Below are 25,885 nucleotides of genomic sequence, written 5' to 3'. Positions count from 1 at the left end.
TGATTTTACCTTAGGGCATTATCCAATCTAGTCTTATATTCTTAGCTGGTAAAGAAGTATTGGGTATGACTTCCATCTCAGGGTGTGGCAATTAAGTCAAGTCAGATACTGGTTGGCTACTCTCACAGTTTTATGGCACCATTGTAATAGCAGACCTTGTAGACATGACAACATTATAAATCAAAAGTGTTGGTGGCTGGTTTGATGCTTATTTTCTCCTTTAGTAGCATACTGAGTACCTTTATATACCAAAGACTAGCACCCAGGGATAAAGGCTGTAATATAGGTACTCCTTAGTTTTTCCGTATTTGAAGAGTTGTGGAGGTATTGTCTGGAGCAAAAGAAACTTGCTGTCAGTTTATGGAGAGCAACGAGTAGTCTTGGCAAAAGTCTAGTTTTTTTTTGAGGGGGGTTGTTTCTCATTGGAACCCCTTGGTCAATACCTCAATTTGAAGTAACCCAATCCCAGTATTGGTAGCTTCATTTGCTGACAAGAGATATCCAGTGGGGGTTCTTTCTCCTCCATTATTTGAAGATTTTATTTAGATCCTCTTCATATATGTATATATTTTAGAAAGCTTCTGTTGTGTTAGGTTTCCACACTACCCTTCACTTAATTTTATCTGTTTCTTCCTGTCTTCCTGTTCTTATTTCCCTGTTCCCTCCCCATTCTTACTTGATTACTGTTCTAGCCTCTTTCATCACTACAGAACTATCTATTCTGTTTCCCTTCCCTAAGTAGATCTATTCCCCCTAGTCCCTTACTCTACACTTAAGCTTTGTGGTTCTATGGATTGTATCTTGGATGTATTGACTTAACAGCTAATATTTATATATAAGTGAATATAGACAATATTTGCTTTCTGGGCATAGTTCCTCATTCAGGATGATTTCACTAGTGCCATCATTTACTTATGATTTTCATGATTTTATTTTTTAGATGGGTAAGTTATATTACATAGTGTAATTGCACCATATTTCTTTAAAAATTCAACTGTTGAGAGACATCCTGGTTGTTTCTAAATTCTGATTATTATGAATAGAGATTCAGTGAACATGGCTGAGCAAGTGTTTTGTGGTGGGATGAAACATCCTGTGGGTTTTGCCCAAGGGTTGTATAGCTGTATCTTGAGGTAGATCACTTTCCATCTCACCTAGGAACTGCCTCGCTGATTTCCTTAGTAGTTGTACAAGTTTGAAGTCCCTCTAGCAATGGATGAGTGCTATTATTTTTCCATATCCTTGGCAGCATGATCCATTGTGACTAGTATAAGATGAAATCTTAGAATAGTTTTAATTTGCATATTCTTGATGTCTAAGGATGTTGAACATTTCTTTAAACCCTTTTCAGCCATTTGAGTTTCCTGTACTGAAAATTCTGTTTAGATCTGTACTTGTTTTTAAAAATTGAGTTATTAGTTTTGTAGCTATCCAGTCTTTTGAGTTATTTATATTTTGGATATTAGCCCTTTATCTGATATGTAGGCCACAAAAATATTTTTCCATTCTGTATACTGCTGTTTTGTCTGAATGATGATGTCCTTTGCTGTGCAGAAAATTTTCAGGTTTATTAATCGTTGGCTTTAATGCCTGTGATAATGGTGTTTGGCTCAGAAAGTCTTTTCCTGTGCCAATGAGTTCCAGACCATTTTCTCCCTTATTATTTCAATTTCTATGTATCTGGTATTATGTTGAGGTCTTAGATCCATTTGGAGTTCAGTTTTTTATTTTTGGCAAGGGGATAAGTATGGATTTCTTTGTATCTTTTTATGCAGCCATCCAGTTTGTCCACAACCATTTGTTGTAGATGCTGTTTTGTTTCCAATGTTTATATGAGGACTCTTCGTAAAAAATCAGGTGTCCATAGGTGTGTGAATTTAAGTCTGGGTCTTAAGTTCAAATCCATTGATGAACGTGTCTCTTTTGTGTTAATACCATGCTATTATTATTACTGTTGCTCTGTAGTGCAATTTGTCATTGGTGATTGTGATGCTTCAGCAGTTCTTTTATTATTCAGAATTGTTTTAGGTATAGTGCATTTTTTTGTATTTCCATGTGAAGCTGAAAATTGTCCTTTCAAGACCTTTGAAGAATTGTGTTGGGATTTTGATGGTAATTGCTTGAAACTGTAGATTGCTTTTGGCATGATGGCCATTTTTACTCTATTAATCCTAGTGATTCTTGAGCATAGAATATCTTTCCAACTTCTGATATTTTCAATTTCCTTTTCAATACCTTAAAGTTTTTCTTTTTTTTTTTGGTTTTTCAAGACAGGGTTTCTCTGTGTAGCTTTGCGCCTTTCCTGGAACTCACTTGGTAGCCCAGGCTGGCCTCGAACTCACAGAGATCCGCCTGGCTCTGCCTCCCGAGTGCTGGGATTAAAGGCGTGCGCCACCACTGCCCGGCCACCTTAAAGTTTTTAATCATGTAAGCCTTTCCATTGCTTGAATAGATTTACCTCAAGATATTTTATTTATTTGAGGCTATTGTGAAAGGTATTGGTTCCTGGTTTCTTTCTCAGTCTCTGTCATTTGTATATACAGGGCTACTGATTTTTGGTAGTAAAGTTTATATCAAGTTATTTTGCTTAAAGAATTTATCAGCTACAGAAAAATATGAAAGTGGAATTTTCCCCTGAAAAATTACCCCTTTCAGTATACTATCATATCATATGCAAATACAGATTTTTTGACCTCTTCCTTTCTTATTTTTGTATCTTCTTGGTAAACTTCCTGTGTTTTATTGCTCTAGCTAAGACTTCAAGTACTATATTGAATAGGTATGGAAAGTGTGGACAACCTTTTCTTGTTCTTGGTTTTAGTGGAGTTGCTACATAGTTCTCTCCATTTAAGTTAATGTTGGCTACAGGCTTGCTGTAAACTGCAATTATTATGTTGAGGAAGGTTTCTTGTACTCCTAATCTTGCCAAGACTTTTATCATGAAGAGTTGAATTTTGTGAAAGAACTTTTCTGCATCTAATGAGATGATCATACAGTTTTTTTCTTTCAGTCTGCTTATATGATGGATTACATTTATTGGTTTATTCATGTTGTATCATTTACATATATATGCTTTTCTTGGATGAAGCCTTCTTGACCATGGTAGAAAGTCTTTTTGATATGTTCTTGGATTCTTTTTGCAAATATTTTATTAAAAATTAATGCACCAGCACTTATAAGGGAAATTGGTTTGTAATTCCCTTTCTTTGTTGGATCCGTATACGACTTGAATAGTGGGGTAAATGTAGCCTCCTAAATTGAATTGGGCAAAGTTCCCTCTGTTTCTATTTTGTGGAATAATTTGCACAGTATTGGCATTAACTCTTCTGTAAAAGTTTTGTAGAACTCTACAGTAAATCTATCTGGTTCTGGGCTTTTTCATGTTGGGATACTTTTGATGACTGCTTCAATTTTACTACTATTTATAGGACTATGTAAATGACTTATCTCCTTTTGATTTTGCTGTGATAAGTTGGGAGTATCAAAAATGATTAACTCCTTTCTGATTTCCAATATAGTGGAGTGGAGGTTTTTAAAGTATGTCCTTATGTTTATTTGTATTTCCTTAGTGTCTGTTGTAATGTCTCCCTTTTGATTTTTAATATTGTTGACTTGGATATTCACTCTCTGCCTGTGAGTTAATATGTAAACATATTTGTCAATTTTAATGATATGTTCTAAGAAATAGCCCTTTGTTTCATTGATTTTTTTAAAAAATATGTTTTCTATGTTTTGATTTCAGCAATGGGTTTATTATTATTATTGTTGTTGTTGTTGTTATTGTTATTATTATTATTATTATGCCATTTACTCCTTTTGGATGTGGTTTCTTCTTTTTGTTTTAGAGCTTTCAAGTATGCTGTTAAGTTACCAGTATGAGATCTCTCAATTTTTTTCTGTAGATACTTAGTGCTTTGCACTTGCATCTTAGAATTGCTTTCATTGTGTCCTATGAGATTGGGTGTGTTGTATGTTTGTTTTTATTCAGTTCTGTAAGTTGTTTGTTATTTATTTCTTGACCTATTATTCATTCCATTGTAAGTTGTTCAGTTTCCAAAAGTTCTTAAGCTTTCTGTTATTTTTTATTATTTTATTTTTTATTATTATTAAGAGATTTTCTATTCATTTTATATACTAACCACAGACTCCACTCTCCTCCCTCCTCTCACCCCCCAGCCTTTCCCCTCAACCCATCTCCCCATTCCCACCTCCTCCACAGCAAGGTCTCCCATGGGGAGTCAGCAGAGTCTGGTACATTCAGTTGAAGCAGGTCCAAGCCCCTCCTTCCTTCACCAAGGCTGCGCAAAGTGTCCCACCATAGGCACTGGGCTCCAAAAAGCCGGCTCATGCACTAAGAACAGGTGCTGATTCCACTGCCTGGAGACCCACTAAACAGTTCAAGCTAAACAACTGTCTTGCCTATCCATAGGGCCTAGTCCAGTACCATTGGGGCTCCTTAGCTATTGGTCCACAGTTCATGCATTTCCACTAGTTTGGCTGGCCATCTCTGTACATTTTCCCATTATGATCTCCATGTCTCTTGCTCATCGAATCCCTCCTGTCTCTCTTGGACTCCTGGAGCTTAGTCTGGCCCCTGGCCATGGATCTCTGCATCTTCTTTCATCAGTCACTGGATGAGGGCTCTATGATGACAGGGTATTCAGGCATCTGATCACCTGAGTAGGCCACTTCAGGCACCCTCTCGACTATTGCCAGTAGTCTAAGGTGGGGTCATCCTTGTGGATTCCTGGAAACTTCACTAGTACTCTGCTTCTTTCTATTCCCATGATGTTTTCATTTATCATGGAATCTCTCTTTCTTTGCTCTTCCACTCTGTCCCTGTTCCAGCTCGACCCTCCCATTCCCTTATGTTCTCATCCCCATCCCTTGTTCTCCATTAACACCCCCTACCCCCAGTTTGCTCATGTAGCTCTCATCCATCTCTCCACCACTGAAAATCCATGTGTACTTCCTAGGGTCCTCCTTACTAGCTAGCCTCCCTGAAGCTGTGGGTTGCAGTGTGGTTATCCCTTGTTTTATATATAGAATCCACTTGTGAGTAAGTACATGCTATGTTTGTCCTTCTGAGTCTGGGTTACCTCACTCAGGATGATGCTTTCTAGTTCCATCCATTTGCCTGCAAAGTTCATCATGTCATTGTTTTTCTCTGATTAGTACTCCATTGTGTATATGTACCACATTTTCTTAATCCATTCTTTAGTTGAGGGGCATCTAGGTTCTTGCCATTACAAATAATGGTGCTATGAACATAGTTGAGCATGTGTCCTTGTGGTATGACTGAGCATTCCTTTGGTATATGCCCAAGAGTGGTATAGCTGGGTCTTTAGGAAAATTGATCCCCACATTTCTGAGAAACCACCATACTAATTTCCAAAGTGGCTGTATAACTTTTCACTCCCACCAACAGTGGAGGAGTGTTCCCCTTGCTCAATATCCTCTCCAACATAAGCTGCCTTCAGTGTTTTTGATCTTAGTCATTCTGACAGGTGTAAGATGGTATCTCAGAGTCGTTTTGATTTGCATTTCCCTGATGACCAAAGATGTTAAGCAATTCCTTAAGTGTCTTTTGGCCATTTGAGATTCTCCTGTTGAGAATTCTCTGTTTAGCTCTGTAGCCAATTTTTTAAATTAGACTGTTAGGTATTTCGATGTCTAGTTTCTTAAATTCTTTATATATTTTAGAGATCAGCCCTCTGTCAGATGTGAGGTTGATGAAGATCTTTTCCTCTTCTGTAGGCTGTTGCTTTGTCTTATTGACCATGTTCTTTGCCCTACAAAAGCTTCTCAGTTTCAGATGGTCCCATTTACTAATAGTTGCTCTCAGTGTCTGTGCTACTGGTGTTATATCTAGAAAGTGGTCTCCTGTGCCAATGTGTTCAAGACTACTTCCTACTTTCTTTTTTATCAAGTTCAGTGTAACTGGATTTATGTTGAGGTCTTTGATCCACTTGGATTTAAGTTTTTCGCATGATAACAGATACATATCTATTTGCAGTTTTCTACATGATGACATTCAGTTATGCCAGCACTATTTGTTCAGGATGCTTTCTTTTTTCCATTGTTCAGTTTTGACTTCTTTGTCAAAAATCAGGTGTTCCTATGTGTGCAGATTAATGTCCAAATCTTCAATTCGATTACATCGGTCCACATGTTGGTTTTTATGCCAGTACCAGACTGTTTTTATTATTATAGCTCTATTGTAGAGCTTGAGGTCATTGATTGTGATGCCTCCAGAGGATGCTTTATCGTACAGGATTCTTTTAGCTTCTGAGTTTTTTGTTTTTCCATATGAAGTTGAGTATTGTTCTTTTCAAGTGTGTGAAGAACTGTGTTGGGATTTTGATTTGAATTTCATTGAATCTCTAGATTGCTTTTGGTAAGATTGCTATTTTTTACTATGTTAACCCTACTGTCCGTGAGTATGGGACATCTTTCCATTTTCTGATATCTTCTTCTATTTCTTTCTTTAGAGACTTAAAGGTCTTCATTTGCTTAGTTAGAGTTACTTCAAGGTATTTTATATTATTTATGGCTATTATAAAGGGTGATGTTTCTTTGATTTCTCTCTCAGCCCATTTATCATTTGTATATAAGAGGGCTACTGATTTTTTTGAGTTAATCTTGTATTCTGCCACATTATTGAAGGAATTTATCAGATGTAGGAGTTCCCTGGTATAATTTTTGGGGTCACTGATGTATACTATCATATCATCTGCAAATATTGAAATTTTGACATCTTCCTTTCCAATTTCTATTCTTTTGATGCCCCTTTGTTGTGTTATATCACTAGCTATAACTTCAAGTACCATATTGAATAAATATGGAGAGAGTAGACAGCCTTGTCTTGTTCCTGACTTTAGTTGAATCACTTTGAGTTTCTCTCCATTTAATTTGATGTTGACTGTTGGTTTGCTGTAAATTGCCTTTATTATGTTTCGGTATGTTCCTTGTATTCCTGATCTCTCCAAGACCTTTATCATGAATGAGTGTTGGATTTATGAAAGGCTTTTTCAGCATCTAATGAGGTGATCATGGTTTTTTTTTGTTTTTTGTTTTTAGTTTGTTTATATGGTGTATTACATTGACCATTTTTTGTATGTTGAACCATCCTTTCATCCCTAGGAAGAACCCTACTTGGTCATGGTGGATAATTTTTTGATGAGCTTTTAGATTCAGTTTGCCAATATTTTATTGAGTGCTTTTGCATCAATGTTCATAAGGAAGATTAGTCTGTAATTCTCTTCCTTTGTTGCATCTTTGTGTAGTTTGTGTATCAGGGTAACTGTAGCCTTATAAAAATAGTTTAGTAATGTTCCTTCTATTTGTATTGTTTGGAAAAATTTGAAGAGTATTGGAGTTAGGTATTCTTTGAAAATCTTGTAGAATTCTATGCTGAAACCATCTGGTCCTGTGCTTTTTTTGCTTGGGAGACTTTGAATGACTGTTTCTGTTTCCTTAGGGGTTATTGGTCTATTTAAATAGTTTATCTGGTCTTGATTTAACTTTGTTATGTGGTACCTATCCAGAAATTTGTTCATTTCTTTCAGATTTTCCAATGTTGTGGAGTACATGTTTTTTTTTTTTTATTTATTTTGCAATACAATTCAGTTCTACATATCAGCCACGGATTCCCTTGTTCTCCCCCCCTCCCGTCCCCCTCACGATCCCCCAACCCCCCCCCCCCCATTCCCATCTCCTCCAGGGCAAAGCCTTCCCCCTCAGACTGAGGTCAACCTGGTAGACTCAGTCCAGGTATGTCTAGTCCCCTCCTCCCAGGCTGAGCCAAACAATCCTGCATAGGCCCCTGATTTCAAACAGCCAACTCATGCAATGAGCACAAGCTCTGGTCCCACTGCCTGGAGTACATGTTTTTGAAGTCTGAATTTCCTTATTGTCTCTTGTTATGTCTCCCTTTTCATTACTGATTATGATAATTTGGATGCTCTCTCTCTCTCTCTGCCTTTTGGTTAATTTGGATAAAGGCTTGTCTATCTTGTTGATTTTTTCAAAGAACTCTTTGTTCTGTGGCATGGTCCTGTGCTGTTGTTTCTTTTGGGGGAGGGGGTCACATAGGCACAGAGTCAAACCACACAGACTCCGGGAGAATGTCAAAAACATAAGCTCAGTTTATTCAGAAACAGGAAAGCCTTATATACCCCCTACCCCACCCTGGGGGAAGGTCTGATGAATACACATCTGCTGGTGTGACATGGCTTCCTCTCATTGGTCCAGGTCATCTCCAGATCATGTCTCAGCTGCTGTTGCTAAGGCCCTTAGGCAGACCCAGGTTGGCTCTCAGAAAGTATCTTTTTTACTGGTTTGGGCTGGCTGACCCTCAAGCCTGTTAGGGATGAGTCATCCTACATTGTTTCATTGATTCTTTTTATTGTTCCATTTGTTTCCATTTCATTGATTTCAGCCCTCAATTTGATTTTTTCCTGATGTCTATTTCTCCTGGGTGAGTTTGATTCTTTTTCTTCTAGAGCATTCAGGTGTTCTGTTAAGTCACTAGTGTGAGATTTCTCCAACTTCTTTATGTGGACATTTAGTGCTATAAATTTTCCTCTTAGCACTGCTTTCATAGTGTCCCATAAGTTTGGGTATGTTGTACTCTCCTTTTCATTGAATTCTAAGAAATATTTAATTTCTTTCTTTATTTCTTCCCTGACCCATGGTGATTCATTTGGGCATTATTCAGTTTCAATGAGTTTGTAGGCTTTCTGTAATTTGTGTTGTTGTTGAAATCTGACTTTAAGCCATGGTGGTCAGATAAAATACAGCAGTTTATTCCAATTTTTTGTATCTGTTGAGATTTGCTTTGTGACTGAGCATGTGGTCAATTTTAGAGGGGGTTCCGTGGGATGCTGAGAAGAAGGTATATTCTTTTGTGTTAGAGTGGAATGTTCTGTAGATATCTATTAGGTTCATTTGAGTCATAACGTCTGTTAGGTTCCTTATTTCTCTGTTAAGTTTCATTCTGACAGATTTATCCAGTGGTGACAGTGGGTTGTTGAAATCTCCCTCTATTAGTGTGTGGAGTTTGATGTGCAATTTAAACTTTAGTAATGTTTTTTTTTTACAAATGTGGGTGCCCTTGAATTTGGGGCATAAATGTTCAGAATTGAGACTTTATCTTGTTGGATTTTCCCTGTGATAAATATGTAGTGTCCTTCCCAATCTCTTTCTATTGATTTTAGTTTAAAGTCTATTTTATTAGATATTAGGATAGCTACACCAGTTTGCTTCTTACATCCATTTGATAGGAAAGTCTTTTACCAGCCTTTTACTCTGAGATAGTGTCTATCTTTGAAGTTGAGATGTGTTTCTTGTATGTAGCAGAAGGATGGATCCTGTTTTAAAATCCTGTTTAAAATATGGTGATACTTTATTTGTATTAAAATGTTATTTGTATGTTAATAAATAAAGTTGCCCAGGGGTCTGAGCTATTAGCAAGCCATAGGAAAGCCGGACGGTGGTGGCGTATGCTTGTAATCCCAGCATTTGGTAGGCAGAGCTAGGTAAGTCTCTGTGTGTTCAGGGATACAGCCAGCATTGAATACACACACCTTTAATCTCAATACCAACCATAGAAGACCTGGAGGTCTATACAGACAGGCAGTGATGAGGTGGTCATGTGGTTGGGTTTACAACCAATGAGAAAGTAGAACAGAAAGTCTATATAAAGACTTTAACACAGGAAGTAGCTCTCTTTCAGAGAGGTGGGACCACTGCAGAAGGAAGGGTAAGGTTTTAGCTCTTAGCTCTGACCTCTTGGCTTTCTTCTTTGCATTGGTTCTGTGTTTCTTATTTAACAAGATGGTTGGTTACATCTACAGTATCCATTCTGTTAGCCTGTGCCTTTTTATAGACGAATTGAGACCACTGATATTAATGATGGATGATTGTTAATTCCTGTTATTTTTTGTTGGTAGTGTTGTGTGTTTCTCTTCTTTGGTATTTGTTGGTGTGAGATTATCTATTTCCTGTGTTTTCATGGGTGTGTCTAATTTCCTTAGGTTGGATTTTTTCTTCTAGTGCTTTTTGTAAGGCTGGATTTATGGATCAGTATTGTTTAAACCTGTTTTATCATGGAATATTTTGTTTATTCTATCTATGGTGATTGAAATCTTTGTTGCACATAATACTCGGGCTTGGCATCCATAGTCTCTTAGTGTCTGCCTAACATCTGTCCTGGACCTTCTGGCTTTCAGAGTCTTCATTGAGAAGTCAGGTGTTATTCTGTTGGTTCTGCCTTTATATGTTACTTGGCCTTTTTCCTTCGCATCTCTTAATATCTTCTCTTTATTCTGTATGTTTAGTGGTTTGATTATTATATGGCGAGGGGACTTTTTTTGGATCCAGTCTACTTGGTGTTCTGTAAGCTTCTTTTGTCTTCATAGGCATTTCCTTCTTTAGGTTTATAAAGTTTTTTTCCTGTGGTTTTGTTGACTATATTTTCTGTGCCATTGAGCTGGAGTTCTCCTCCTTCTTCTATCCCTATTATTCTTAGGTTTGGTCTTTTCATGGTGTCCCAAATTTCCTGGACATTTTGGGTCATGATTTTATTGGCTTTAGTGTTTTCTTTGACTGACAAATCTATTTTCTGTATTATATCTTCAAAGGCAGATATTCTTTCTTCCATCTCTTGCAATCTGTTGATTTTGCTTGCATCTGTAGTTCCTGTTTGTTTACTTAGATTTTCCATTTCTAGCATTCCCTCAGCTTGTGTCTTCTTTATTGCCTCTATTTCAGTTTTCAAATCTTGGACTATTTCTTTCATGTGCTTAATTGATTTTACTTGGCTTTCTTTAAGGAATTTATTGATATCTTTCAATTTTTTTGTTTTTCTTTTCTTTGATTTCTTTAAGGGAATTTTTCATTTCCTCTTTAAAGGCCTCTATCATCTTCTTAAGCTCATTTTTAAGGTCAATTTCTTCTGCTTCTCTGCATTAGGATGTTCATGTCTTTCTGATGTAGAACCACTAGGTTCTGGTGATGCTGTATTGGTCTTTATGTTGTTGTGTGTATTTTTGCACTGGTGTCTAGCCATCTCTTCTTCTACTCAGTTCAAGTTGTGTCTGTCTGAGGGAGCTTCACTTACTCCAATTGATACTCTTGGTCTAATGGGAGCTCTTGGTCTAATCCGGGCTCTTGCTCCAATCAGTGCTGATGGATTTTGTGTCTCAGGGAGCAGCTCTTAGTTCAATGGACACTATTGGTCTCTGTTTCAGGGAGCAGCTATTCCCAATCAGTGCACAGTGGGCTTATGACTCTGGTGATCACTGTTCCCAATCGGTGTAGGGTAGGGTTATGACTCCAGTGGTCACTGGTGTCACAGATATGGTTTTCTGGTGAGGGGGTGGGGGAAGAGACAGCTGTCCTGTCCCTGGGGCTCCAATGGCTTGGGTGAGGGCTATGAAATGTTCCAGTGTGGCTTAGGGGCTAGGGAACTGATCTGTTCAGTCTGGAGATGGGGCCATATCTGTTCCCAGTCAGTGCAGGGTGGGTTTATGACTCTGGTGGTCACTGGTATCACAGGAGGTTGTTTTCTTGGTGAGGGGAGTGGGAGAAGAGGCAACTGCCTGATCCCTGGAGCTCTAATGGCTGTGGGGAGTGGCACAAAATGTATCCCCAGGTCCTAGGGGCTAGGGACTCAGTCTGCCAAGTCTGGAGATGGGGTTTTACTTGTTCTCAATTGGTGCAGGGTAGGCTTATGGCTCCAGTGTTCACTGTTCCTAATTGGTGTAGGTTGGGTTTATAACTGGTGTTCATTGGTGATGCAAGTGATTTTTTTTTTTTGGTGAGGGGGTGAGAGAAGAGGCCACTTTCTGTTATTTTTTATTGTTATAATGTTGTTCACACTTCACTTTAATCTGTGTTGGTCAAAAATGATGCAGAGTTTTATTTCAGTTTTCTTGTGTCTGTTGATACTTGCTTTGTGTTGGAATGATTGTTCATATTTGGAAAAACTTCCATGAGGTGCTGAGAAGTTATATTCTTTTTTGTTTGAGTGAAATGTTCTGAAAATATCTGCTAGTTACATTTAGTTCGTCATAGAAGAGAGCTCCAGAATTTCTCTGTCAGGTTTTGCCTAGGTCATTTGTCTATTGGTAAAAGAGGGTTATTGAAGTCTCCCACTCTCAGTGTGTGAAGGTAAGTATGTGATTTAAGCTTATGACATGTTTCTTTTATAAATTTGAGTGCCCTTGTATCTGGGACATAGATGTTAAGAATTGTAGTGTACTCTCGGTGGTTCTCCCTTTCATGAGTAATCCGTGTCCTTCTATATCTTGTTTGACCTGTTTTGGTTTGAAGTCTATTTTGTCATATATTAAAAGGGACATACCAGGTTACTTTTTAGTTCCATTATCTTAGAATACCTTTTCTCATCATTTTTTCCCTGAGGTGATGTCTATCCTTGATGTTAAGTTGTGTTTCTTAGGTGCAGCTGAGGGATGGATCCTATTTTTGCAACCATTCTTTTAATCTGTGTCTCATTATTAGGGAATTGGGACCATTGATGCTAAGAGTTATCAATGAACAGTGTTTGGTGATTCCTGTTAGTTTTGCTTAGTTTTGGGATGTGCCTATGTGTGCGTGTGCATGTGTGTGCGTGCGTGTGTGTGTGTGTGTGTGTGTGTGTGTGTGTGTGTGTGTGTGCGCGCGTGTGCGCGTGTGCGCGCATGTGTGTTTGTGTTTTTGTGTGTGTGTGCATGTTTCTCTGTTTTGATTTTCTGCTCTAAGATTATTTATATTTGTGTTTTCTTGGGGCTAAATTCTTTAGGTTGTAGTTCTGCTTCTAGTACCTTCTCTAGGTTTGGATTTAGAAGTAAATATTTCTTAACTTTGGTTTTTTATCATGGAATGTTACAATTTTTGAATCTATTGTGATTGAAATACTTGCTGGATATATATTCTGGATTGGCATATATGATGTCTTTGTAGAACACCTTTCCAGGACTTTCTGGTTTTTAGTTTTTCCATTGAGGAGTCAGGTGAAATTCTAGTAGGCCTGACATTTTATGTTACTTAGTCTTTTACTCTTGCAGTATTTAGTATTCTTTCTACATTCTATATGTTAAATGTTTTGATTATTTTATACCAAGTGAACTTTCTTTTCTGGTCCAGTCTATTTGATTTTCTCTATGCTCCTTGTATCTTCATTGATCTCTTTCATTAGATTAGGGACTTTTTTCTATGGTTTTGTTGAAAATAATTTCTCTGTCATTTGCCTGGGCTTTTACTTATTCCTCTATCTATAATATTCTTAAATTTGGTCTTTCCATAGTGTCCAAGATTTTCTGGACATTTTGTACTGGGAGATTTTTAGATTTAACATTTTCTTCAATGTATCCATTTTTTTTCCTATTATGTCCTTAATCCCAGAGAGTCTTTCTTCCATATCTTGAATTCTATTGTTGAGGCTTGCCTTTGATGTTTCTGTTTGGGTTCCTAGTTTTTCTTTTCAGATTTGCCTTTGTGTGGGTTTTCTTTATTGATTCTATTTCCACTTTGAGGTCTTGAAATGTTTTCTTCATTATCTTCCAATCTCTTTTAATTTTTGTGTCTTTATTTCTTTATGGAATTTATTATTTTTTCTTTAAAGATCTCTATCATATCAATAAAGAATATATAAGGTCTTTGTCTTGTGCCTCACCCATGTTGAAATTCTCAGGGCCTATTGTGATAAAGGTGCATGGCTCTAGTAGAGACATATTGTCTTGACTATTATTGAGTGTATTTTTACACTGAAAAATGGGCATCTGTGTTTGGGATGCTTGTAATTCTAGGTGCTGATATCTTATCTTGTCTTTATTGGCTAGGTGATTCCTTGATTTTTATTGCCTTCTCTGGTTCTTAGCAGGGTGTGATGGCAGCTTTGCATTTCCTGCTAAATATTTGCTTTGGAATCCTGCTAGATGTGCGTACTGAGGCTTCCAGGTAAAATGTGTTCCTTGGTATTGGTAGCTGATGTTTAGGATGAGGATGGGAAAGAAGGTACACAGTTGGAGGATAGCAGGCTTTTCCATAAGGATCTGCTTATTCCTGCGGAATCAGGGCAGAGTATGGAGCGGCTACACCAGACTGCTATAAAGCTGGAGAAGACACAGTGTGGGGATGTTATGCTAAAAGCAGAGGAGGGAGAGAGAAGATGTGAAGCTTGTCTAATTGGTTCTGTGTCCTACTTACTTCTCAGAAAGGCTTGTCTTGTGGATTTCCAGGAAGTGCCTCTTTAAGTAGGGGGCTGGCGTGTCAGGATAGGTGGAAAAGAATGTTGGAGCAGCTAATGTGTATTCTGCAGTGGACATGGGGGAAAAGAGGAGGTGTAGGCCCCAGAAGGTTTCTGCTGAAGATTTTGGAGTGTGACTGGAAGATTTTATTTAAAGGATAGAAGGGAGAGGTGAAAACCCACAGTTAGACTATTGCTTTCCTGGCTGGAGGGAAATTTTCCAGGGAATGCCTGCTGGAGTTGGGGATTAGACTATAGAAATGACACTGAGGGAATAAAATTGAAGGGGAAGGTCTGTATGATACATTTGAAGTGGATCCAAGGGAGAGTAGGCCACAGCAGATGGTCTGCTCCAGAACTGAGGGGACTGTATTTAGAAGACAGGTGGGAGACGTCAAGAGCTGCCATTTCAAGACTGCTTTCTTTGTCAGAGTAGCCTGGAAATATCCAGAGATTTACCATTAACGTTTCAATATGCTTCCAAATGTTCACTCTTGTGCTAAGTTTTTGTCAACTTGACACAAGCTAGAGACACCTGGAAACGGGGAATCTCAATCCCAGAAATGACACACAGACCAACCTGGTTGAGACAGTTCCTCAGTTGAGATTCTTCTAATAAACACAGTCAGAGGTATCAGATGCTGACTTTGATAAAATATTATAAGTAAAAATGACTTTTAGAAAAGATTTGTTTCATTTTATTTTTGTTCTAATTGTTCCAGGAGGATAACAATTTATCACTCTTGAGAAACATGGCAGAAACTTGTAGGTTTGGTGGTAGGAGCAGGAACCTGAGAGATCACATGTCTATCCACACATGAGAATCAGAGAGAGTAAACACAATGTGAATTATGCTTATAAACACTCTCACCACAACCCTAATGATATCATTCTCACTCCAAAATGCCATATTCTAAAACTTTCATAGTACCACCAAAGAGTGTCTCACACTCAGCCCTAAGTATTCAGGTATCCAAATCTATGGAGGACATTTTTCATTCAAGCAATATTTCTATTTTAGCAAGATTTGTATCATTGTCCTTGATCAGTTAGCATTTTGCTATCAGATTATAACTAGGGAGAATAGTATGATCATGTTTGTGTGTGTGTGTGTGTGTGTGTGTATGTATGTGTGTATGTGTGAATTGTCTTCTACCACAACTAAACATACAAAAAAAAAGAAAAAGAAGGGAAGAAATGTTTCTTTTGGCTGATAGTGTGAGCCAGCAGTGATTAATGGTGGGAGAAGCTTGATTCTGAGGACAAGAAGTAGTGATGACATCCCATCCCCAGGCAGGTATCAGAGAGCAATGAATGCAGCTGCTCACCTCCTTTCTCTTTTTCCCTCTCTCTGAGACAACAGCCAATGAAATTCTGATAGCTACCTTTAGAGTAGCCCTTTCAACCTCCAGTAAATTCCTGTATAACACTCCCACAGAAACGTCTAAAGAATTGTTTCCCTGATAAGTCTAAATTTTTTCTACACAGTAATCAAAATTCACAATTCTGCTGGAAGTAAAAGCTACTAAGCCAGTAATCACCTAGTAGCAAGACAGGATGAATCTGGAAGGAACACTAGATTTTCTGGGATAGGTCCCCAGTAACCTACTTTCTCATACTTGTCCTAATCTCTTCAAGTTTCAAAAAGCATTTCCAAACTCTGCAGCACTCTTATAGTCTAGAATAAGCCTGGAATGCATGGGCCAGTGAAGTTTAAGGTCTATCTAAATCATTTTCTGCTTTTGTAGGCACTGTATTTGAAAACTAATTGTTTAACATTAAAAATTCCATTTTGGCTTTCCATAAAACTGTGCACATTTGATAACAGCTTTCATTTTTTTTAGATTCCTCATTCTGTGTGCCATAAGAGCTGTGGGCCTGGGTTCAGAAAAGTTGTCCTGGAAAACAGGGTTGTCTGCTGTTATGATTGCATTCCTTGTCCAGACAATGAAATTTCTAATGAGACAGGTAAACGTGTAAGTCTTACAAACAACTTGCCGAGCTCATACAAGATTCTGTAATAACAAAGCAATTGAGATGCTCTGGAGAGATTCAGAGAGAAAATATTTCTTTCCTTTATTTAGGAATTTGAATGCTACACTTCCATTTTGTCTTGGAGCAATACACTCTAACCCTTGATATTCACAAATATTCTAATTTTTCCCTTCAATAAGTCTTTATAATGAACTACAGATTTCAACAATGAATTTTAAAGCCTCAGAGAGGAATGAAAAGTCAGAGTGGGGTACAGCTTAATGGTGGAACACTTGTCTAGCAACTGTAAAGCTCTGAGTACAAGCCCCAGAATCAAAGGGGAATGCAGCAGCTGAAGAGGAATGTAAATTGACCAAAATAATTAGGGAAAAACCTAATGAATCTAGGAAAAAACTCTTACCTAATGCAAATCAAAGATTACAAACTTTGTATGAGGTGCTGACTTTAGAAGTATAGCTTTAAAAGTAATGATTCAAATACGTTACACAGAGGCATATTCTATCACTGTTTTTATATTCTTGCCCTGGCCTACTTGTGTTCGTCTGTATGCTTAGCTGTGGTCGGAGCTTGAGTTCATTAACTGAAGCAGAATAATCAGTCTACAAGCCAAATAACTTTTTATTTTCTATTTTCTAAAATGTATTCTCTTAAATTGTTCTTCTTCACATTGTTTTTATTATTTAAAATAATTTTAAATTTAAATATATTTTGATCATATTCTCCCCCTCCCCAAATTTTCTCTGATTCTCTCATCTCTCTCCCCACCCAACATTAAGTTCTTTCTCAAAGGAAAACAAAAACCCAACACAATAATACCCCCAAACCAAGAAAACAAAATAAACAAGACACATCCCCAAACCCACCAAGTAGTAACCAAATAACAGCATAGCACACCAAAAACTGTGGAGTCCATTATGTGTTGATCCATTACTTCTAAACATGAGATCTGCCCTGGAGTGGTTGATATACCAGTGTCACTGTATAGGAAAAAAGTGATTTTACTTCTCTCAGCAGGTGTACATGACAATTCAGTCATTAACCTTCACCCTAGTGTCTAAGTTGGTATTAATTCATTATTTTATCCATTTTTAATATAACAAAATAAGATATAACAAGAACAAAAACAAAAATTGTTACAACAAAGTTGGACAAGACAAACCAACAGAGGGAAAAGAGATGAAGAGACGGCAAAAGAATCAGAGACCTGGCTGGGTGGTGATGGTGCAGGCCTTTAATCCCAGCACTCGGAAGGCAGAGCCAGGTGGATCTCTGTGAGTTCGAGGCCAGCCTGGGCTGCCAAGTGAGTTCCAGGAAAGGCGCAAAGCTACACAGAGAAACCCTGTCTCAAAAAAACGAAGGGAAAAAAAAAAGAATCTGAGACCTGCTCTTTGCACACTGAAGAATCCCTTAAAGACACTAAACTGGAAGCCACAATATATACACAGAGGATGTAGTACCGATACATACAGGCCCCGTGCATGCTCCTTTAGTCCCTGTGAGCTCATCTGAGCATTAATCATGTTGATTTGGAAGGGCTCCTTTTCTTGGTGTTCTCTGTCCCCTCTGGTTCTTGTGCATTTTATGCATTCTTTTTTGTGGATTTTTTTGTGTTATTTTATCACCACATTTTTTTCATGTCTTATATGACTATTATTTGGTTTTATCCTAGGACCCTGGGCTATCTAGTCTCAGGTCCTTGGTCACCCAAACAGTTGTGGGTTTTGGTTCTACCTTCTGGAGTGGGCCTTATTTCTAATCAGTCATTGGGCGATTATTCCCACAAACTTTGTGCCACCATTGCTCTAACATATTTTGCAGGCACTACATCATTCAAGATAAATGGTTTGTGGCTGGCTTGGTTTTGAGTTTTTCTATTGATAACATGCAGAGTACCTTACTGTACCAAAGATGCTGGAGCATAGCGGTGAAGGCTCTATATGCACCAGCCAGCATCTCCATGTTCAATGAGTTGTATGGGTGTTGTCTTCTTCAATGGGACCTTGCTGTCAATTTGTCTTGGCAGTAGCCTGATGCGCCTGGGGATACCTATGGTGTCCCAGTATCCAACAACTCAATTAGCTTTAACTTACACCTGGTACTGGAAGCTTCATTTGGTGACAAGAGATGGCCAGTTTGCACTCTGTCTTCTTCATTATTGAGCAACTTGGTTTAGATCACCTTCATATATGTATGTATTGTAGAAAGTTTCTATTGTATTATAACATGATACTCCTCAAAAAGACCCTCAATTTTAGCTCCCTCTATTACCTCCCATATATCTTGCAAACATTGTTGTCACAAACTTCTTCCTATAACAGAGATTTCAGGTGTCCTTTCACCATGTAACTTAACACAAGTTATTTAACTTCTAGCTCTTTGCTGTTCAAACCTCATTAAAATCACATTTAGTTCTCACTCCATGTTTGAATTTCTTTTATATTCATAATGATTCTCCTCAATACAGTATTTACTACAGGGTAGGTTACGGGAAAGCTTTGCTTGATTTCCCCAGTTTATATATTTTTGCTGTCCTGAATAACTAAATGTTACCTTATGCATAGTGAGTTGAATTTTTTTCCTACCTCCCTGCTCCAAGAGCACAAAAGAAACATTATATTAGTGAATGATCTTCAGACAATGTGAACATCCTGTAGTACAAGGATGTGCAAAGACCTAAGGGTAGATTAGATTACAGAATCTCTATTAAGAAGAATAAATCATACACATATTCATGTTGTCTTCTATTGTAAAGAAAAATTGCTGGTCACTATTTGAATAGGTGTCAATTACATTGAATCTATAGTTGTATCAGTTCTGAAAAATCTTGAAAATAACACATGTATTAGTTCTTTGAGAATTAAAAACATGGTATATTGATCATTTTCACCCTGTTTCCTCAGCTCCTCATCCCCTTTTTACTATTCCAACCGTGTGTATATCAATAAATCACTCAGTGATACTTTTAACACTATATATATATGTTTATCAGTATAATAGTAGTAGTTTTTCCTATGGGGTTAAAATCTATCTAGTCATAGCTATCTGGTCCCAGTATCAGCCTAGGTGTAGTTGGCCTTAAATTTAATCACAGAGTCATTAATAACTTCCATAACATTGGTGCCACTATTTAATCAATGAACCTATCTTCCCAGGACAGTCATTACTGTAGCTCCTATAACTATATTAGTTTCATAAATACTTTTCACATCCAGTAATATGCTGTGCATTTCCCAGCACTATGAAAGCTAGCCAGTAGGAATGCACATTCTGGGTGAATAGATGATTGAGTTTTGTGATACAAATATGTCCTTTCTTCAACAATAGTGGTTTTCTGTTAAGTTCTAGAGAACAACCAAGAATAAGGGCAATAGCTTGTAATGTTTTCATTCTATGGGACCCCTCTGGACATTGACTTAAATAGAGGTATCCCATTCTTGGTATTGGTATTTCATTTTCTAGTACTAAGTAGGGTCTATTTGAAGTATTTTCTCCCCTTATAAGTTAACTACACTTAAAATCTTTTTAATGTATATTTGTATGTCTTAGGATGATTCTACAGTAGTAGGTCTCCACACAGCTTTTTCCAAAAGCCATTGGTAGCATTTATCTCTCACTGTATTTTCCCCATAAGTAATTCAGTGACATTTTAATACTATATTTGTTTAATAGAATAATAATAGTAGGTTTTCCTTGGAAGCTATGGTCAATTTAGTTATAGGTTCTTGGTCCCAATATGTGTTCAGGTACAAGTTCCATCCATTGTGGTGGGCTTTACTAGAGTAATTAATTATTTCCATAACATTGGTACTATTATTTCATCAGTGAGCCTCTTTTATTAGGGAAGTTTGTTCCTCTTTATACTTTCTCCTCCATACTGCCCTCCCATTCCTTATACCTCTTTTTCTTTCATTTTCTATTATTCTCCTATCTCCCTGTAAACCATTGTATTCCATCATACTTCACTTATAGACTCATTATCCCCTATGGCTCCTTTAGTCTAATTTCTTAAACTCTATGAATATACAAATAAAATACAAATATGTAAAGATTCATGCTAAAATGCACAAATGTGAACAAACATGCAATATTTTTCTTTCTGGATCTGGGTTACTTCTCTAAAAATCAAATTCTGGTGAGAACTGCATAATTAGTTTTTTTTCTTAAAATCTGAATAACATCCATTATATAAATGTCACTCTTTTTATTATCTGTTCACCTGGTTGATGGACATCTAGGCTGTTTCAATTTCCTGGTTGTTTTGAATAGAACATCAGTGAATGTGAGTGAGCAAATGTCTCTGTAGTGGAATGTAGATTCCCTCAACTATGTGCTCAAGAGTGGCATAACTGAATCATAGGATAAACCCATTTCCAGCTTTTTGCAAAACATTAACACTAATTTCCATTATGTCATTATCATTTTACACTCCTACCAAAGTGAATAAATTATCCCTTTGTTTATTGTTACCACAAACCTCAGCAACATAGGCAAAGTTTTGCAAATACTGAACAAATATTAAAGTACTCATTAACATGTATCCATATGATTATAGCTTATGAATATTATTACTAAAATAAGGACTACATATAAAACAGATGAAGTATGGAATAACACCTTGTAATATGTAATTGAAAGAGGGAAATCATTATGACTTTTTTGAATGACAGAACTAACAAGGCAAGCATATCTATATGAATATGAGCTGTGAAAAACTCAAGATTATAAAGTGGAGAAAACCTAGACTCCTTTCAGGGATTAGCAAAATATTGAAAATCTTGGTCAAAATACATTTCAGGAACATAAATTAGGCATAAGGTAACTTAAACCAGAGAATATGAGAATGAACATTAACACATGGTACTGGGTAGGAAATTAAAGAATTCTCAATAACTGGCATCTGTGACTAAATTATATAATTACTCATTGCATATTTTGTGTTAAAACTTATCACCTTGACAACACTAATATTTTGAATAAAATTACTTTAGGAAAGGGAATTTATTTTATTTATTTATGTTAAAGGAATGTTTATAGACATGATGATTCTATATAAGTTTCAACAATTAAAATTTTACTGTACATATTTTCATATTCAAGAGAAGTCTGAAATAATGTGATGCTTAAGAAGCGTTTGTCATTTAGTAATACCAACACTAAACTTTTATTTTTTGGTTAAGTAAGTTCTGCAATGCTTTTTTAATGGACAGAATGCACCCTACTTGCTCTTTTATCCATTCTTTCTTATCTAGCTTCAACACATATGAATGCCTCTTCTCCTTACCTGTTCTTTTACTGATTCATGACTCTCTGTCTTTCTATCTCGACCTTCTACCCCTACCTCTCTCTCTCTTTCTGTGACCCACCTGGTTTAATCACAGCCATTTGTATGAACCTTAGGTTGAGACTATCCTCTGGAGATTGGATTGCTGGGTTTACCAAATGGGAATAGAATTGAAGACATTGACTCTCCCTTTCCCTGAATGTATTAATAGAAAATTTTAGCACTGAAGGATAGAATGCCCTGAGTTCCTCAATCCTTTCCTGGATGTTGATCAGTTTATATGTGTGAAGACACAGTGCACTCATTCACAACTCTTGAGAGTTCCTAATTGCAATGGCTATATATTTCATAGTAAAGGAAAGTTTGAATCGCTTATCTCCATCTTTCCACTCTTACAATGTGCCCCCCTCTTCTTCAGTGATCAATGATGCTTTGAGAAGCTGGTACAAATGTCTTGTTTATGGATGACACTCACCCATCACTTATTAAATATTTGATAGCCATAAATCTCTGCCTACGCTGTAGCTCACCATGATAAGAGGTTTTGTTAATCTCCCTAAATGATATTAGCACCACCTATTTTGGGTTGAATTAAAGAAGATTTATTATATGCACATGGTATAGCCCATCTAGCAACTTCCTCTTTCTGAATGTGAGACTTAATTGTCATCCCCAAATATAGGAGAAGTCAGATTTTTATAGTCCCCAAACTTAAAGGCTAGTGGTTTCCAAACATTTGGGGGTTTCCAGGGGGAATTTTGGCTACATAGAAACTTGGCAGAACATCTCAATATTATTTGGCAGAACATCTTATCTTATGAGGGAGGAGATCAGGCTATAGGATATGGAACATGTATAATTCAAAAAATGTGTCAAGGCATAGTTAAACTCAAGTTTACAATAAACAGAAATAAACTTATTTTGACCTTGTTACAAAATGGCTACTGATCTTAAGGAGCAGACAAGTTGGTTCAGTAATGTCTCTGGTTAAGGCTGAGAGTCATAACTGCTTTTGGGTATAAACCAAAATATTTAGAGGCTGGTTCAATTTTATGTTAATTTAAATAACAGGATTAAGCTTACTCCCTAGGTCCTTCTTATGATCTTCTCCACCAAGAACATTTGTGTGTGTTTATAATTCCTTTTGTTGGATCTCCCTTTAGTACTTGTGTTTTTTTTTGAACCTTTGGCATATGGTAGGTTAATTAAAAAACGCCATTTGTACATATTAGGAGCACTTCAACACACACTGCAAATCTTGCATGATTACTATGCAACAAGAATGTGTAGGTAATAGAACAGACACACACATAAGGGTTGGTTAAACACTTTAGAATTAAAAATTTTACTGATTGAATTCTCTAAAAAATTTAGTGCTATATTATAAGACAAGTTATAATACTATATAAAGTACTTTTATAGATTCTGTACCATGTGCATTTAATAAGAAGGAAATGGAGTTCTACATCGGAAGCATTTAACATAGTATAGAAAACCAACAGAAAAAGAAATACCTCAAAATAGAAGAGATGAAATAGCCCGAGAGTAAGAGGTTATCGTGAAAGAATGTCTTAAGAGCATGATGATTAAAGTGTTTTAATAGAGCTTAAGGAAACAAGAAAGTGAGATGTACTAAAATAAATAAAATTCTACTAAAGTCAGATTTGATGTCTTAAAAACATATACACAATAAAACAGAGAAAGTCTGAGAATGAGTTCAGCTTTTCAAAAATACCAATAATTTAAACATAATGGAATTGTGGCATAAATAAATCAATGTATATATGTAACTGGAGATTTCTCCAGTCCTGCCAGGGCCCACGGCCACTTAGACCCAAGTAAACACACAGACTTATATTACTTATAAACTGTATGGCTATGATAGGCTTCTTATTCTCTAGTTCTTATATCTTAAATTAAACCATTTCTATTAAACTATAAGTTGCCATGTGGCTTGTGGCTTACCAGTACTTTACATCTTACTTCTCATGGCAGTGACGGCTGGCAGCATCTCCTGACTTAGCCTTCCACTTTTCAGCATTCTCCCCTCTGCTTATCCTACCTATACTATACTTCCTGCCTGGCTACTGGCCAATCAGTGTTTTATTTATCAATCAGAGCAACACATTCACAGCATAGAGAAAGACATCCTCAGTATGTATATATTTTAATTTCAAGATTAAATAAAAACTTTCATTACAGAGCTTGAAAACAGTTTTGTGAAAATGTCATAGTATTTCTGCATCCACATGAAAATAGGTGCTATCCACCAATGTTCTGAAAACAATTTCACTAGAGAGGATTTTCAAGTTTCAAGGATATGATAATGCTCATTCACTCTAGTTCCAACAAAGAGTTGAACAAAATTGGAGAAAGGCGGGAGCCATGAGACTGCATTGGGGAGCAACTGAGGATAGCATGAGTGGCTCTCCTTAGGGCAAGGCCTCTGGAGACAGTGACCCACTTGGTAAGGACTTACATACAGTGCACTGCATAATTCTGGGCATGACTCAAGGACTGTGTGTGCTATGTGCTCTTCTTGTTTTCACTATGCTAGCCACACTGCTGCCCTAATGAGTCACAATGTCATGAAGTTTAATATTACATATTTGCATTGCTGTTCTCTATGGAATTATTTTAACCATAAGAGGTTTAAAATAATGCTATCAAATAGATGGTATCAAGAGTTAATGGGGATATTCAAGGGACAGGGAATGTAGCAGAATCACAGAAACCCATTATTGCCCACTTGGAACACTGTTCTACCTGTAGATGTGCCTAGTTAGAAAAGTTCCTTTGTAGTTTGCAAAACTGCTTATACTTCTGATCATGAAGATATAGATCCAAAATATCATGGGTATACATAGGTGAATAGAGAGACAGAAGGGAAAACAGACAGGGAAAAATCAGTAATTATTGTTAACTTTTAGGAACTTATGGAGTAAAAACAGTTTGTAAAACTGTTCAAGCAAGCCATTGAAATTGAATAAATAAAGATAGCTCAGGAAGTTCATAGTCACCTGTTTAAACATCAACAAGTGGTCACAATTCCTCCTTGGCATTAAATGAAATCACTATAGAGTGTTTATTTCTTTGACTATAAGAATACAGATGAAGATGAATTAGCTAGCAACCCAATGAGCAGGCACTGAGACATGGCTTTGTAAAAAAAGAAATTAAGCAGCAATGCCTCACAATTATCTTCATCTCTGACCAGATGTAGATCAATGTGTGAAGTGTCCAGAAAGTCAATATGCAAACACAGAGAAGAAACACTGCATAGAGAAATCTGTGAGTTTTCTAGCCTATGAAGACCCCTTGGGAATGGCTCTCACCACCACAGCACTGTGTTTGTCTGCACTCACAGCTATGGTTCTTGGGGTATTTGTGAAGAACAGAGACACTCCCATTGTCAAAGCCAATAACAGAGCTCTCAGTTACACCTTGCTCATCACACTCACCATCTGTTTCCTCTGTGCCTTGCTCTTCATTGGCCGTCCAAATACAACCACCTGCATCCTTCAGCAGACCATATTTGGAGTTGCATTCACTGTAGCTCTCTCCACTGTGTTAGCTAAAGCGATTACAGTGGTTATTGCCTTCAAGATCACCTTTCCAGGGAGAATGGTGAGGTGGCTAATGATATCAAGAGCTCCAAATTTAATCATTCCCATCTGTACCCTGATTCAGCTGGTTCTTTGTGGAATATGGATGGCAACCTCTCCTCCCTTCATTGACCAAGATGCTTATGCTGAACATGGACACATCATCATTTTATGCAACAAGGGTTCAGCAGTTGCCTTCCACTGTGTCCTTGCATACCTCTGCTCCTTGGCACTTGGGAGCTACACCATGGCCTTCTTGTCCAGGAATCTGCCTGACACATTCAATGAAGCCAAGTTCCTGTCATTCAGCATGCAGGTGTTCTTCTGTGTCTGGGTCACCTTTCTACCTGTCTACCACAGCACCAAGGGGAAGAACATGGTGGCAATGGAAGTTTTCTCTATCTTGGCTTCCAGTGCAGCTCTCCTTGGCTTGATCTTTGCCCCCAAGTGCTACATTATTTTGTTAAGGCCAGATAGAAACTCTCTTAATCTCATCAAGCACAAAAAACATTCTGGAAGAAATAAGCATCTTAATCATTAGTTCAAATTAAACCACATTTTTTATGTTAATAAGTTGAATAAATGTATTAAATTTAGTTTTATATCAACATATCCTGTAGTCTCTTCCCGAAACAGATAAGGGAAGCCTACTCATGTGAATATGGTTTCAAAGTTCCTCTTATCCTGAGTTATTCTGGACCTCAATGAGAAACCAAGAGTACCAAGAGAATTAGCTGTATTATTTGCTCTGTA

General features: G+C 37.2%; 1 protein-coding gene across 1 annotated transcript in view; it reads left to right on the top strand.

The window, feature by feature from the left end:
* LOC128124357 (vomeronasal type-2 receptor 116-like) overlaps positions 1–25,673 on the top strand; it is an 81,305-nt gene extending 55,632 nt beyond the window's left edge. Inside the window, exons 5-7 of the mRNA XM_052760494.1 lie at positions 16,096–16,219; positions 17,258–17,260; positions 24,745–25,673. Of these exons, the coding sequence (XP_052616454.1) occupies positions 16,096–16,219; positions 17,258–17,260; positions 24,745–25,673 (1,056 nt within the window). The remainder of the gene's footprint in view (positions 1–16,095; positions 16,220–17,257; positions 17,261–24,744) is intronic.
* Positions 25,674–25,885: the final 212 nt, after the last annotated feature.

The sequence above is a fragment of the Peromyscus californicus genome, unplaced genomic scaffold, assembly GCF_007827085.1.
Source record: "Peromyscus californicus insignis strain IS unplaced genomic scaffold, ASM782708v3 Scaffold_4__1_contigs__length_199733344, whole genome shotgun sequence".
NCBI lineage: Eukaryota > Metazoa > Chordata > Mammalia > Rodentia > Cricetidae > Peromyscus > Peromyscus californicus.
Note: the sequence above shows the minus strand (reverse complement) of the source record. Positions and strands in the feature narration are given on the sequence as shown.